General features: G+C 46.6%; 1 protein-coding gene across 1 annotated transcript in view; it reads right to left on the minus strand.

Moving 5' to 3' along the window:
- The window catches only part of LOC137491167 (NACHT, LRR and PYD domains-containing protein 3-like), a 68,681-nt gene that overhangs the window by 15,286 nt on the left and 39,987 nt on the right, over positions 1–13,408 (minus strand). Inside the window, exons 4-6 of the mRNA XM_073947406.1 lie at positions 10,337–12,155; positions 9,636–9,809; positions 8,455–8,628 (exon numbers count right to left, since the gene is read on the minus strand). Of these exons, the coding sequence (XP_073803507.1) occupies positions 8,455–8,628; positions 9,636–9,809; positions 10,337–12,155 (2,167 nt within the window). The remainder of the gene's footprint in view (positions 1–8,454; positions 8,629–9,635; positions 9,810–10,336; positions 12,156–13,408) is intronic.

Genomic DNA, 13,408 nt, shown 5'->3' on the forward strand with positions numbered 1-13,408 from the left:
AAAAATAAATGGATACCTCACAGACACCATAACATTACAATGTGGGACAAGACAAGGATGCCCAATCTCACCATTGTTATTTGCTCTATATATAGAACCTTTGGCACAATGGATAAGACAAACTAAAAATATTAAAGGTATAAACATAAATGGAGATATTCACAAGCTGGCATTTTATGCAGATGATATTTTGATTTATTTAAGCACACCCACAACCTCACTTCCTGAACTAATGACTTTACTGGAGAAATTTGGTTCCCCTTCGGGGGGAACTTCAGCACTATAAGTGGATTTGATTGTAAAATCCACGCATTGGGAGGTTCGGTTCAGAAGCTACTCGTCTGAAAGAGTATTGAACGGGCCAATTAAGAATGAATTGGCAGCGCAAGCCTGCGCAGGTGAGCGGCATAAGCAATCAACTGAGTATATAAGCTCACCTGGCGCCAGCAGACGCTATCCTTTTCGCTTCAGAGACTTTCTGATCGAGTCGATGAGGGTTCCTCCTGCTGTGACCAGCGATTCTGAGCGAACGAGAGCATTCTCCCGGTCCAGAGTGTGTACACGCAGTGGCAGACGGTCGAGCTGGGTTTCTCCCTTGCCTGGCGTTCTTTGGGTCCGGTCCTCCAGAGCGGTGCGTATAAAGTTGCAAACTTCACAGAAAGAGCAACACAGTCGTGCAGCACGTCCTTATCAGGATGGCGCTCCGACTGTGCGTTTCTGGATGCGGTGGTTTCCTGTCCTCGGATGATGGGCGCGGGCACTGCGTTACATGTCTGGGGGTCCAGCATGTTAATGCGCTGCTCGCGGGCAGTTCATGTCGTCATTGCGATGCCATGACTGTTGCGCAAGATCGCGGTTAGCCTTTGCAAAAGGGCGAACCACCCCAGTTGTCCCCTGCTCTGCAGCGGGCACTCGGGCAGATCTGAGGGTTTCAGCGAGAGATAATCCGTCGCCCACGGGCCCGCGGACCTCCCGCTCCTCTAAGCGCTCCATCCAAGCTTCGGGCGGGGGAAGCGATCCGTCTAACAGATGGTAGCCCTTACGCCCGATGACACCGAAGACCAGATGTCCACGGCATCGGTGGGTGGGCTTTCATTGTCCGATGATGATCCAGACCCGCTCGCCCCCTTCGGGCTGGTGAGCGCTGTCACTACGGATCCTGAAACGGACATGTTAGCCGTGCTTTCCCGGGCTGCTTCGGCCGTGGGTTGGAGATGGTTTATCCCCCAGCTCCGCGGCCGGACCGACTAGAGGGGCGTTCCCTTCTTCCCGGAGGTGCACAGTAGGCTCACGCGGTCTTGTAAAGCACTTTTTTCTGCTCGTGCTGCGTGTTCCTCCACCCTAACCACTCTTGACGGTGAAACAGCCAGGGGGTATGTGGCGATTCCTCAGGTTGAGTGCGCGATGGCGGTAAATCCGCGCGGCGCCTCTTCTTGGCGGGGTCCGCCTCGTCTCCCATCCAAAGCCTGTAAGTTATCTACCTCCCTCGGAGCTAGAGCTTACATAGCTGCGGGCCAGGCTGCTTCCGCCTTGCATGCGATAGCCACCTACCAGCGCTACCAAGCGCAGGCGCTGGCCGAGCTGCACGAGGGTGGGTCCAACCCAGGCTTACGAGCTTCGCACGGCCGCCGACTTAGCTCTTCGGACTACTGAGTCCGCTGCGTGTGCGTTGGGGAGGACGATGTCCACATTAGTGGTCCAGGAGCGCCACCCCTGGCTGATATGCGCAAAGTCGACAAAGTCCGCTTTCTTGACTTCCCCATATCCCCAGCCAGGTTCGGCGACACTGTCTGTGAATTCACCCAGGAATTCAAGGCGGTGAGAGAGCAGTTGGTGGGTGATGTCTTATCGGCGGTCCGTAGCCCGCTCCGCCCGCCGTGCCATTCATACCTGCTCCTCGCCGAAGGCGCCCGCCTACGAGAGCTGCTCCGCCCCCGCACACGCCTCCGGCGAAGCGAGCGCGTCGGGCACCTCGGAAGCAGGCAGCCCCCCTGCCCAAAACGCCGCTAAGTCTGGCAACGGACCGCGAAGCGCCCCTGGGACAGGCCATCTGGAGAAGAGGGAACTTGCTCTTTCCCCGCTGGAGGGCGGGGCCCCATTTCCAACGGCACTTTTTACTGCCATGAAAACATTATGAAAGGGCACTTTTCACTTCCCCAGATGTGACAGCCCGAAATCTGCCAGTCTGGGACGCTATGCTTTCTAGCTTGCAGATTCGGTGCGTTTCACCAGTGGCTCACGAGCGCTGGGAGGACGTCTCCTTTCTCCCACCCCTCGAGCCTCCCCTCCGGAGCTCGGGTTTGGAGTGAGAGCAAATATCTCACCTCCAGCTTTTCCGTGGGACCCGCGAGCTTCCCGGATCAGCACACTCACTCCGCGCTGCCCCACTGCTGGTACGTCAGCGATTGTAGCGATGAGTCCATTAGCGAGAGCTCTGCCTGCCTGGTTAGCGCGGGCCAGCTCTTCGCGGTGGCTCATACGCACAATCAGACTCGGCTATGCGATTCAGTTCGCGAAACGGCCCCCCAAGTCACGGGTGTGTATTCACCAGGGTCAGCCCCCTGTCCGCCCCTGTCTTGCGAGAGGAGATTGCTGTCCTCCTGGCGAAGGATGCAATCGAGCCGCTCCCTCCAGCCGAGATGGAGTGCAAGTTTTACAGCCCACGCTTCATCGTGCCCAAAAAGAGCGGTGGGTCACGGCCAATCCTAGATCTGCGCGTTTTGAACCGCTGCCTGCACAAGCTGCCGTTCAGAATGCTCACGCAGAAGCGCATCCTCCGGTGCGTTCGTCCTCTGGGTTGGTCTGCAGCATTAGACCTGATGGACGCGTATTTCCATGTCTCCACTCTTCCTCGCCACCGACAGTTTCTGCGGTTTGCGTTTGAAGGTCGAGCTTGGCAATACAAAGCCCTCCCCTTCGGGCTCTCTCTGTCTCCGCGGGTCCTCACCAAGCCCGCGGAGGGTGCCTCAGCGCCCCTTCGGCTCGCGGGCATCTGCATACTCAATTTCTTTACGACTGGCTGAATTTTGCCCTCTCTTTTGATTATGCACAGAGTTGATTATGCACAGAGACAAAGTGCTCTGGCACTTCCACCTGTGGGGGTTTCAGGTCAACCGAGAAAAGAGCAAACTCGCCCCCGTGCAGAGGATCTCTTCTCTCGGGCTGGAGCTGGACTCGGTCACCATGGCAGCGCGCCTCTCCGGAGAGCGCGCTCAGCTGATGCTGTACTGTCTGAGAGAGCTCGACAGTAAAATAGTGGTCCCACTGAAACTATTTCAGAGGCTCCTGGGGCATATGGCATCCGCAGCCGCTTCATGCCGCTCGGATTATTCTATATGAGACCACTTCAGCACTGGCTTCACGATCGAGTCCCCAGACGCGCATGGCACGCGCGCGCACACCGAGTCTCTGTTACTGCGCTGTGTCGCCGCGCCCTCAGCCCTTGGAGCGACCCCTCGTTCCTACAGGCCTGGGTGTCTCTAGAACAGGCGTCCAGTCTTGTTGTCGTTTCAGCAGACACTTCCAACACGGGCTGGGGGGCTGTGCGTTGCGGGCATGCGGCTGCGGACCTGTGGAAAGGTACCCAGTTGCATTGGCATATCGCCTGGAGCTGTTGGCAGTGTTCCTCGCTCTCCACCGTTTTTTCCGGTGCTGGAGCGGCAACACGTGCTGGTCAGGACGGACAGTACGGCGGCGGTGGCGTATATCAGCCGTATAGGGGGTATGCGCTCTCGCCGCATGTCTCAGCTCGCCCGCCGTCTGCTCCTCTGGAGTCATCCGCGGCTGAAATCGCTGCACGCCATTCATATTCAGGCAAGCTCAACCGTGCAGCCGATGCGCTCTCACGGCAGCCTTGCGTCCTGGAGAATGGAGACTCCACCCCGAGTCTGTTCAGCTGATATGGGCGCGATTCGGGGAAGCCCAGATCGATCTGTTGCTTCCCCCGAGATCGCTCATTGCCAGTTGTTCTTTCCCTGACCGAGTGCTCTCGGCACGGATGCACTGGCTTACAGCTGGCCTCGGGGCACGCGCAAATACACGTTTCCCCCAGTGAGCCTGCTTGCGCAGTTACTGTGCAAGGTCAGGGAGGACGAGGAACAGGTTGCTGGTTGCGCCCCTCTGGCTCAACCGGACCTGGATGTCAGAGCTCTCCCTCGCGGTAGCCCTCCCCTGGCAGTCCCTTCGAGAGAGCACCTACTCTCTCAGGGACAGGGCACCACCTGGCACCCTCGCCGATCTTTGAAGAGATTTTAGACGCGAGGAAGACTTAGGTAACCTCCGATTGCGGTGGCTAATACCGTCACTCGGGCTAGAGCCCCCTCCCCGAGCGCGCCTATGCCCTGACGTGGAGTCTATTCACTGAATGGTGTGTCTCTCGCTGAGAAGACCCCCGTAATTTGCCAGATCAGCGTTGTGCTTTCTTTACGCCGAGAGAAGTTGGAGAGCAGGCTGTCGCCCTCCACACTCAAGGTTACGTGGCTGCCATCTCCGCTCTCATAACGCGGTGGCTGGCAGCACCGTGGGAACGCATAACCTCATCATCCGGTTCCTCAGGGGCGTTAAGCGAATTAATCCACCCCGCCCCCTCTCATGCCCTCTTAGGATCTCGCCCTCGCTACACAAGCCACGTCAGATCCCTTCGATCCTCGACTCAGTATCTTTCTGTCCCTGAAGACAGCTCTGCTGGTCACGTTGATATCGATTAGAGGGTCGGGGACCCGGAGGCATTTTTCGGTCAGTGACTCGTGCCTGTAATTGGGCTGGCTTCTCTCACGTCCTGAGACCCCGCCCGCGATATGTGCCCAAGGTTCCTACCACTCCGTTTTAATACGAGGTAGTGAGCCTGCAAGCGCTGCCCTCGGAGGAGGCAGACCCAGCCCTTCTTATTGTCCAGTTCGCGTTTTGCGTATTATCCGGACCGCACTCAGAGTTTAGATCATCTGAGCAGCTCTTCGTCTGTTATAGCGGTCGGCAGCAGGGAAGTGCCGTACCGAAATAAGTTCCCACTAGATTGTGGATGCCTTTCTTTCACTATCAGAGCCGAGATGAGCCGCGTCCCCCGAGAGCGCGTGCGCACTCCACTCGGAGCTTCGCATCCTCTCGAGCGCGTGCACGCGGCGCCCCTCTAACAGACATCTGTAGAGCTGCGGGCTGGGTGACACCCAACACATTTGCAAGGTTTTACAATCTGCGAGTGGAGCCGGTTTTCCTCAAGGGTATTAGGTAACCCTTGGTGATTGAGGAAACAATTCGGTAGGGTGTTGAAACACGCTTGCTGCGCCATTTTCCCTAACACGGAGATACGTGCGCCTTTTTATCTGTCAGTAAAGTTCCCCGTCAGGTGAGCCCTGCAGATTCCTCCGTGGCCCCCAGCACTGACTCAGCGGAGGAGTCACTTGCTGGCCCACTACGTTGTAGGTCTGCCCGCTGGTCAGCCCGCGTTTTGGGTAAAGGTGCCTGCTATGAGTGATCCCCACTAGGCGATCCCATATGCTTATTACGCCACGGTTAAGTCCCCCCCCTGGGCGGACCCGTGTCTTCCCTCCCCGCTAACCACTTTTTTGCTATGCGTACTCCCCTTTTTAGGGCTAGTCCATATGTAAATTCTGCCATCTATCCCCCCTTGGGTAACGGATGGCCTCCGCAGCGTCCTCCCTATCGGGATTGCACGCTTCCCAACGTACTGTCGTATTTTCCTAGAATTATCTAGATGCTCACGACTTCCCAAAAAATATATATAAATCCGTAAAACTTCTGTTGAAGTAGGATAAATTAGGGCCAGGGACACGTTGGAGGACCGCTCCCCCCATGATGTGGGTGCGTCACGCTTGCTTGACTATCTCCTCATCGGGGGTGTTGGTAAGGTGCAGTCATTATGGCGCTTTCAATGGGCTCCCAATGCGTGGATTTTACAATCAAATCCACTTATAGTGCTGAAGTTCCCCCCGAAGGGGAACGTTCGAGGTTACTAAAGTAACCCTTCGTTCCCCGAGGAGGGGAACGGAAGCTCTATACTCCGTCGCCATAATGACTGTCCCTTAGCTGTTGAAAGTCTCTTCAGCTTAAAAAGGATAGCGTCTGCTGGCGCCAGGTGAGCTTATATACTCAGTTGATTGCTTATGCCGCTCACCTGCGCAGGCTTGCGCTGCCAATTCATTCTTAATTGGCCCGTTCAATACTCTTTCAGACGAGTAGCTTCTGAACCGAACCTCCCAATGCGTGGATTTTACAATCAAATCCACTTATAGTGCTTCCGTTCCCCTCCTCGGGGAACGAAGGGTTACTTTAGTAACCTCGAACGTTCCTATGCAGGCTATAAATTAAATATACAAAAAACACAGACCCTATCTTTTAAATATACACCCCCAGTAACTATAAAAGACAAATTTAATATGAAATGGGATCAGAAATCACTGAAATACTTAGGAATTCATTTAACAAAAGAGATTTCAACATTGGCAAAAGTAAATTATGATCCTCTACTAATAAATATTAAAAATGATATACACAGATGGAATGTCGTTTCTTTCTTGAGCTTTAGCCAGAGAATTGACGCAATAAGAGTGAATGTCCTTCCTCGATACCTCTATTTATTCCAAGCTCTCCCAACAGAAATACCCCAAACACATTGGTCAGAATTGAACAAGACCATTTCTAGATTCATTTGGCAGGGGAAAAAAACCAAGGATTAAATTAAAAACAGTAGAACTTCCAAAGGAACAAGGAGGAATGGCTTTACCCTACTTTAAGGATTACTTTTATGCAGCCCAGACTAAATATCTGGTTAACCTATGTAACCCAACATATCAAGCAAAATGGAAAGACATTGAAATTACACTAATGAATGATCCTCCATTACAAGCGATATTAGCACATAAAAACCTGGGGGGATACATAGAAAAAACGCAAAATTTATGGATTAAAGCCCAATTAAAAATTTGGAACATTAAAAAAGAAGAATACAAACTGAATGATAAACTACAAATAATTCAATGGTGTGCTTATGACACTGAATTCAAACCAAATCAAATGGACTATAGATTTAAATCCTGGATTTCTAAAGGAATATTAACATTCTACTCACTCACAGAGAAAGGCCTTTTGAAAGATTTTGAAAGTCTGAAGAAAGAATATAACCTGGATAAATCTGATTTTTATAGATACCTTCAATTACGTAACCACTTTGAAAATAATATTAAAATTAAAACAGATCTGGATGACTCAATACTGAAAATTTTTATAGATGCCTACAAAGGCAGTGGGAGTAAAGGTATAATTTCAAAACTTTATAAAGGATTTAGATCGATTAAACCCCATTCAACAGAATATGTTAAAGAAAAATGGGAAAAGGAAAGTAATTCCATTATTACGGTGGAAGAATGGTTAGACATATGTAGATTTACATCAAAATGTACTAATTCACATATGTGGAGAGAATTTGGATGGAAATGTCTAATGAGATTTTTCATCACGCCAAAACAAAGAGCATACACCACAGGAAAGAACACTAAGTGCTGGAGACTATGCGGGTCTCAGGAACCTAATCACTGGCACATTTTTTGGGAATGTCCAGTAATAAAACAATTTTGGGTAGAAGTACATGGAGTAATAGAAAACATACTTAATATTACACTACCCTTTCAATTTATAGTTATTTATTTTGGAAGCTCTGATATCCAAATATGTAAATCTGATAAATACTTACTTGATATTTTAATAATCGCAGCCAAAAAAGCAATTACAAGACACTGGTTACTTCCTGAATCCCCAACAACCCAAGAATGGCTAGAGATAGTATATAATATCTATGTGATGGAAAAAATTACATTCTCCCTTCGACTCCAAATTAATACATTTAGAAACATCTGGTCCAAGTGGACTGATTACGTTAGATTGCTCCATCCAATCTTCATAGAAATATAAAACTATTACTATCTAATTCCCATCCACATAACAAACATTTTTCAATTTACGACCCATTGCACTCCCCCTCTTAATCCTCTTTTTAAATTAGTAATTCACAGTTGATAATAACCTAAAGTTGAATGAATAAATAAAGATTTGACCTATGGAAATTTAGTATTGATATTATTTATGTTACCATTTTACTGTTATTTTCATATATTGTATTTGATGAAACCTTTATTTATTTATTTTTTTAAATATTTTTTTTATTTTTTATTTTTTTGTGTTCTGTTACTTTAGAGTTTGTGAAAAAGAAAAATGTTAAGCAGTGGGAAATGTTTTCTCTTAAGTGGAATCATTGTACTGTGTTTATTGCTACTACAAATAAAAAATTATAAAAAAATAAATAAATAAATAAACCATCATTCCTGTCATCCGGGGTTTAGTATCACCCAGGGTTAACATTTTCAAGCATGAATATCTAATATGAAATAATGTGGGCTATTATGAAATATTTTTGTAGTTATTGTTGAGTGGAGAATCATTTACCTCAGTGTCTTCAGTTTACAGTGTTGACTCTTCAGTCCATCAGAGAGCTTCTTCACTCCTGAATCCTGCAGGTCATTGTTACTCAGGTCTAGCTCTCTCAGCACACAGTTTGAGGATTGTAGAACTAAAGACAAACTCTCACAGGAATCAGCAGTGAGTTTACACGTAACAAATCTAAGAAATAAGAAAACAAATCAAATTTAGATTGTATTTTTTTGTCACTCACTTCATGTAAATAATAACTTTAATGTCACGATCGGTGAAGGGAAAAAGGAGCGAGGACCCAAGCGCAGAGTGAAGTAGGATTTATTAATAAAAAAATAAAATAAAAGACAAAAATAAACAACCCCGAGGGGGAAAACACTACTACAACAAACAATCAATCAAACAAATAAACAAACAAACAAACAAACTTGACTGCGCAGGCATGACAAGGCAGGGCTGGACACAGCAGGACAGGTAAACATCGACCACATATGATGACGAACTCGCACAGGACAGCAGACATAAGGGTTTATAAACTGTAGGAAATTAACACAAAAACAGATGAACATAATTAACTAATAATGGGTTAACAAGGAGGGTGGGACTAGACAATAGACGGGAGAGCGCATGACACAGAGAGGCAACACAAGCCATGCGCTCACATAAAACAGGACAAGAACATGCAGCCAATGAGAGAACTCATTAACCGCATGTTCATGACAACAAACACAACCCTGAAGCACACGACAAAAGCACATGACCACAATGTAAACACCAAGCCACGTGCTTTGACAAGAGACGCAAGACACGAGCACACGATGAATGAAAACACTCACCGTGCGCTCACACACGCAGCGTGCATGCTTCATCCCAGCGCCGACCAAAACCGAAACCAACAAGACTGAGACGCTGGGAATGAAACACCACGCTGCTGACAGACGAAAACACAAACACAAGTACAAGAGCGCACGCGTCTGAGGGACGCAGAGCGCGCGCGCGGCCACATCAAGCAGGAGCGCGCACACTCTGCGTACACCCACGACGGCGCGCACGCACACAGAGACAGAAACAGGACCAGACATGGGTAGTGTCCGAGCTCTGCCACCAAAACAAGAATTTACAAGACCAGAGTGGCAGAACCCTGACATTTAATCAATCAATCAATCAGTCAGTCAGTCAGGTGTTTGAATTCAGACCTCAAGATCTCCAGTTTACAGTGTTGACTCTTCAGTCCATCAGAGAGAAGCTTCACTCCTGAATCCTGCAGGTCATTGTTACTCAGTTCCAGCTCTCTTAGCACACAGTTTGAGGATTGTAGAGCTGAAGACAAACTCTCACAGCACTGAACAGTGAGATTACAGCTCTGAAGTCTGTGAGGGAAAAGAAGAAATAATGATTTTGCATTTATCTATTAATCCAGAGCAGAGACAAAAACACTTGAATGTTGTCTTTTAGTTTGAGCAAAGGTAAAATCACTATATGGACTCTGTAAATACTGAATTTAAGGGAGAATACAAGGCTGTAAAATAAACATAAAAGTATTCTTTACCAAACAATTGACAGTTTTGTGTGATAATTAATTATTACTTATCATTATTAAAAACTTTCTCCGTTTTCCAAACTTATGTTAACAGATTAGTTATCAGTTTTTAAAAGGTGAGATTATATTATTGTATTGCGTAAAAAGAGAGTCAAAGTATTGAAAAGAATGTCTGAAAGTGGAGTAAACATAAGCAGAACAGATATTGTGTACAGCTGGAGATCAGTGATACATATTTGATGTGAAAGCACAAATAGTCTGTGCTGTTTCTGCTCTGCATGTATATGACTCATGGGTTGCAGATGTGTTGCAAATCGATGTGTGAAATGGGCATAAGTGTATCCAGAAAACTCTTACAGTGCTCTTCTGGTGTTCTTGACCACTGGCATCAGTCTCATCAGTGCTTCATCAGATCTTCTGTATTTCTGCAGTTCAAACTTCTCTTGAGTCTCTTCTGACATCAGGAGCACAAATACCAGACCTGACCACTGAGCAGAGGACAGATCCTGTGATGTGAGATTTCCAGAGCTCAGACTCTTCTGGAGGTCCTCCACAAAGTCATCCTTCAGTTCATTCAGACAGTGGAAGAGGTTGATGGTCCTCACTGCTGATTTCTCCTCCTCTATTTTCTCTTTGATATAGTTTGTCGTTTCTTTGATGTTCTCGGTTTTGGTCTTCAGTCGTGGCAGAAGCTTCTTCAGGTCACTCTGATTGGACTCCAGTGTGAGACCCAGCAAGAACCGGAGGAAAAGGTCCAGGTGTCCATTCTTGCTTTGTAAAGACCTCTCAATTGCAGCCTTATGAAGTCTAAACAGGGGCTTTTTAGAGAGTGGCCATATTAGCTTTTTTCTGGAATCAAGAAATAGATTTGCTTTTCTGTTTTTGTAGATAAAATGCACATAGAGAGCAGCGATGAACTCCTGAACGCTGAGATGTACGAAGCTGTAAACTGGTTCCTCTGAAATGATATTTTCCTCCTGAAACATTCGAGTACATAACCCAGAGAACACTGTTCCCTCACTGATGTCTAGCCCACACTTCTGCAGATCTGTTTTGTAGAAAATCAGATTTCCTTCCTCCAGCTGTTTAAAGGCCAGTTCCCCAAGCTTCAGAACAATGTCATCAAAAGACCAGTCATTGACTTTAGGGTCAGAGTCAGGGCTGTATTTTTTGTTCATCTGCTGCTTTTGACACAGTAAGTAGCTGGTGTACATCCCTGTGAGAGTTGTAGGTATTTTTTCATTGCTCTCTTGACCCAACAGAGGCTGAAGAACAGTGAGAGAGATCCAGCAGAAGACAGGGATGTGGCACATGATATACAGACTCCTGGATTTCCTGATGTGACTGATGATGTTTCCAGCAACCTCAGCACTACTGTTTTTGTTGAAGTACTGCTTCTTCTGCTCATCACTGAATCCTCGCACCTCAGTCACCTGATCAATGTAGTCTCGGGGTATCAGACTGGATGCTGCTGGTCTGGATGTGATCCAGATGAGGGATAAGGGTACCAGTTGTCCCTTTAAGAGATTTGTTATTATCTCACTCACTGTCATTTCCTGATCAACATCAGTACATTCATCATCCTCCTCAAAGTTTAAGTCAAAGCGATATTCATCCAGTCCATCAAAGATGAACATGACCTTCCCTTGTTCTTCAGGAAGAGAGCTCAGTCCTCCAGATCTACTAAAGAAGTACTTGTTAAGCAGACCTATGAGACTGTTCTTTTCTTCTTTAATCCGATTCAGTCTACGGAACGGCAGAGGAAATATGAAGACTATTTCCTGATTGTCTTTTTCTTCAGCCCAGTCTAGGATGAATTTATTAACAGAGACAGTTTTTCCCACTCCTGCAATCCCCAGTGTCAGGACTCTTCTGTTTTGTCGACCTGTGTCAGGCTGAACTTTAAACATGTCATTACACTTGATTGGTTTATCCTCGGCAGTCTGTTGGTTGTGTTTTGACTCTATCTGCATCACCTCATGGTCATTCTCTCTTCCTCCAGTCTCGTTCTCCACCACATATAGATCAATGTAAATATCATCCAGGTACTTTTGATGACCTGTCTGTGAATTACCAACCAATATCTTCTCATAGTTCTGCTTTAATTTCTCCTTTAGTTCATTGCTGGTGTTTGTGTAATCAACAGGAGGAGCTTTACAGTTCTCTACAGCTGCACCTTTACAAGAGAGAGGAAACAGATTTTTTATCAAAGTAAAACATGATTATGTCCTGTGCTTCCCATTATGAAAAAATAACAATTGCACATATAAAGTAATTTGTTCGATCCTTTAAATGGCATTACAACTTATGGTATGGTAACTTAAATAATCAGGGGTAGGTGATTTGACTTAAATCTTATATTGTATTGTTGTTAACAAAGTTGATTACTCAGAGTAATGCAGGATTAGTCAGAAGAATTCTCCAGAATTGAAGTGTTCCTTTTACAGTTTTTAGAATTACAGCATACTCTGCAGATCATTTGCTGTCTCAGTATTTCCTGACCTAATATTTGGTTAATTTTTTTTCACAGGGACAGCTGTCTGAAAACAAAACATGCACACAAATATAGAGATATTTTATTTTTAAAAGAAAAATATATTAATTTATTATCTTCAGAAAAAAGCGTCTTTCTTTTAAGGAAGAAAAGGCACAGGGGCTCAAGCCTCCAAACAAGATCCAAGGACAACTTCAACCCACCTAACAGACATGTCAGAACAGCTTATTTTCCTGGTTTTAATATTGTGGCATGTTGTGGACAAAATAACGCTGTAGATTTGTAATGTTTGCTGTGTGGTATCATTTCAGAATGCATGTTAGTGAATGTGTCATGGATGGATGACATCCAACTCCAGATGAGCTTTCTTGTGTGTTCATGTTTGAGGATTCTTTATTGTTGTACAGTTTGTCATAATGACAACCGAGATCCTACAGTCTGTGTGACAAAGGAGATTGTCACTGACCTGCGGCAGAACTACATATAAACTTTTTTCCTTCACACGCATCCATTAAAACACTGTATTCCATACTCACCATCAGCCGATCACAGGGTGCACACTGGAGTCGCGCTGCTGCCGGAACGCATACATACAGACAAACACGCACACATTTCTAGTTAATGATCCCGATATACATCCGATCCGTTATCACAAAGCATACATAACACTTACATGAAGCATATTCACTTACCTGTTGTTCAATTGTGTTTGTGTTTGTCTCGTCTCGTCTCGCTGATCTTCCGGGCTGCGCTATGATGGCTATGGAATGCCAAAAGGGCCAAAAAGCCTAACGCGTTCATTTTATGCACAAGTGTGCACTGCGCATGGGCAAAAGGGACCGCCGGCCGGAGATCCTATTTGTTGTATGTATGGAGAGAAAGATTGTCCGGGACAATAAAACAAAAGTGGTTTATAAAAACTAGAAAATATAAAA

Source organism: Danio rerio, chromosome 4 (genome assembly GCF_049306965.1).
Source record: "Danio rerio strain Tuebingen ecotype United States chromosome 4, GRCz12tu, whole genome shotgun sequence".
Classification (NCBI taxonomy): domain Eukaryota; kingdom Metazoa; phylum Chordata; class Actinopteri; order Cypriniformes; family Danionidae; genus Danio; species Danio rerio.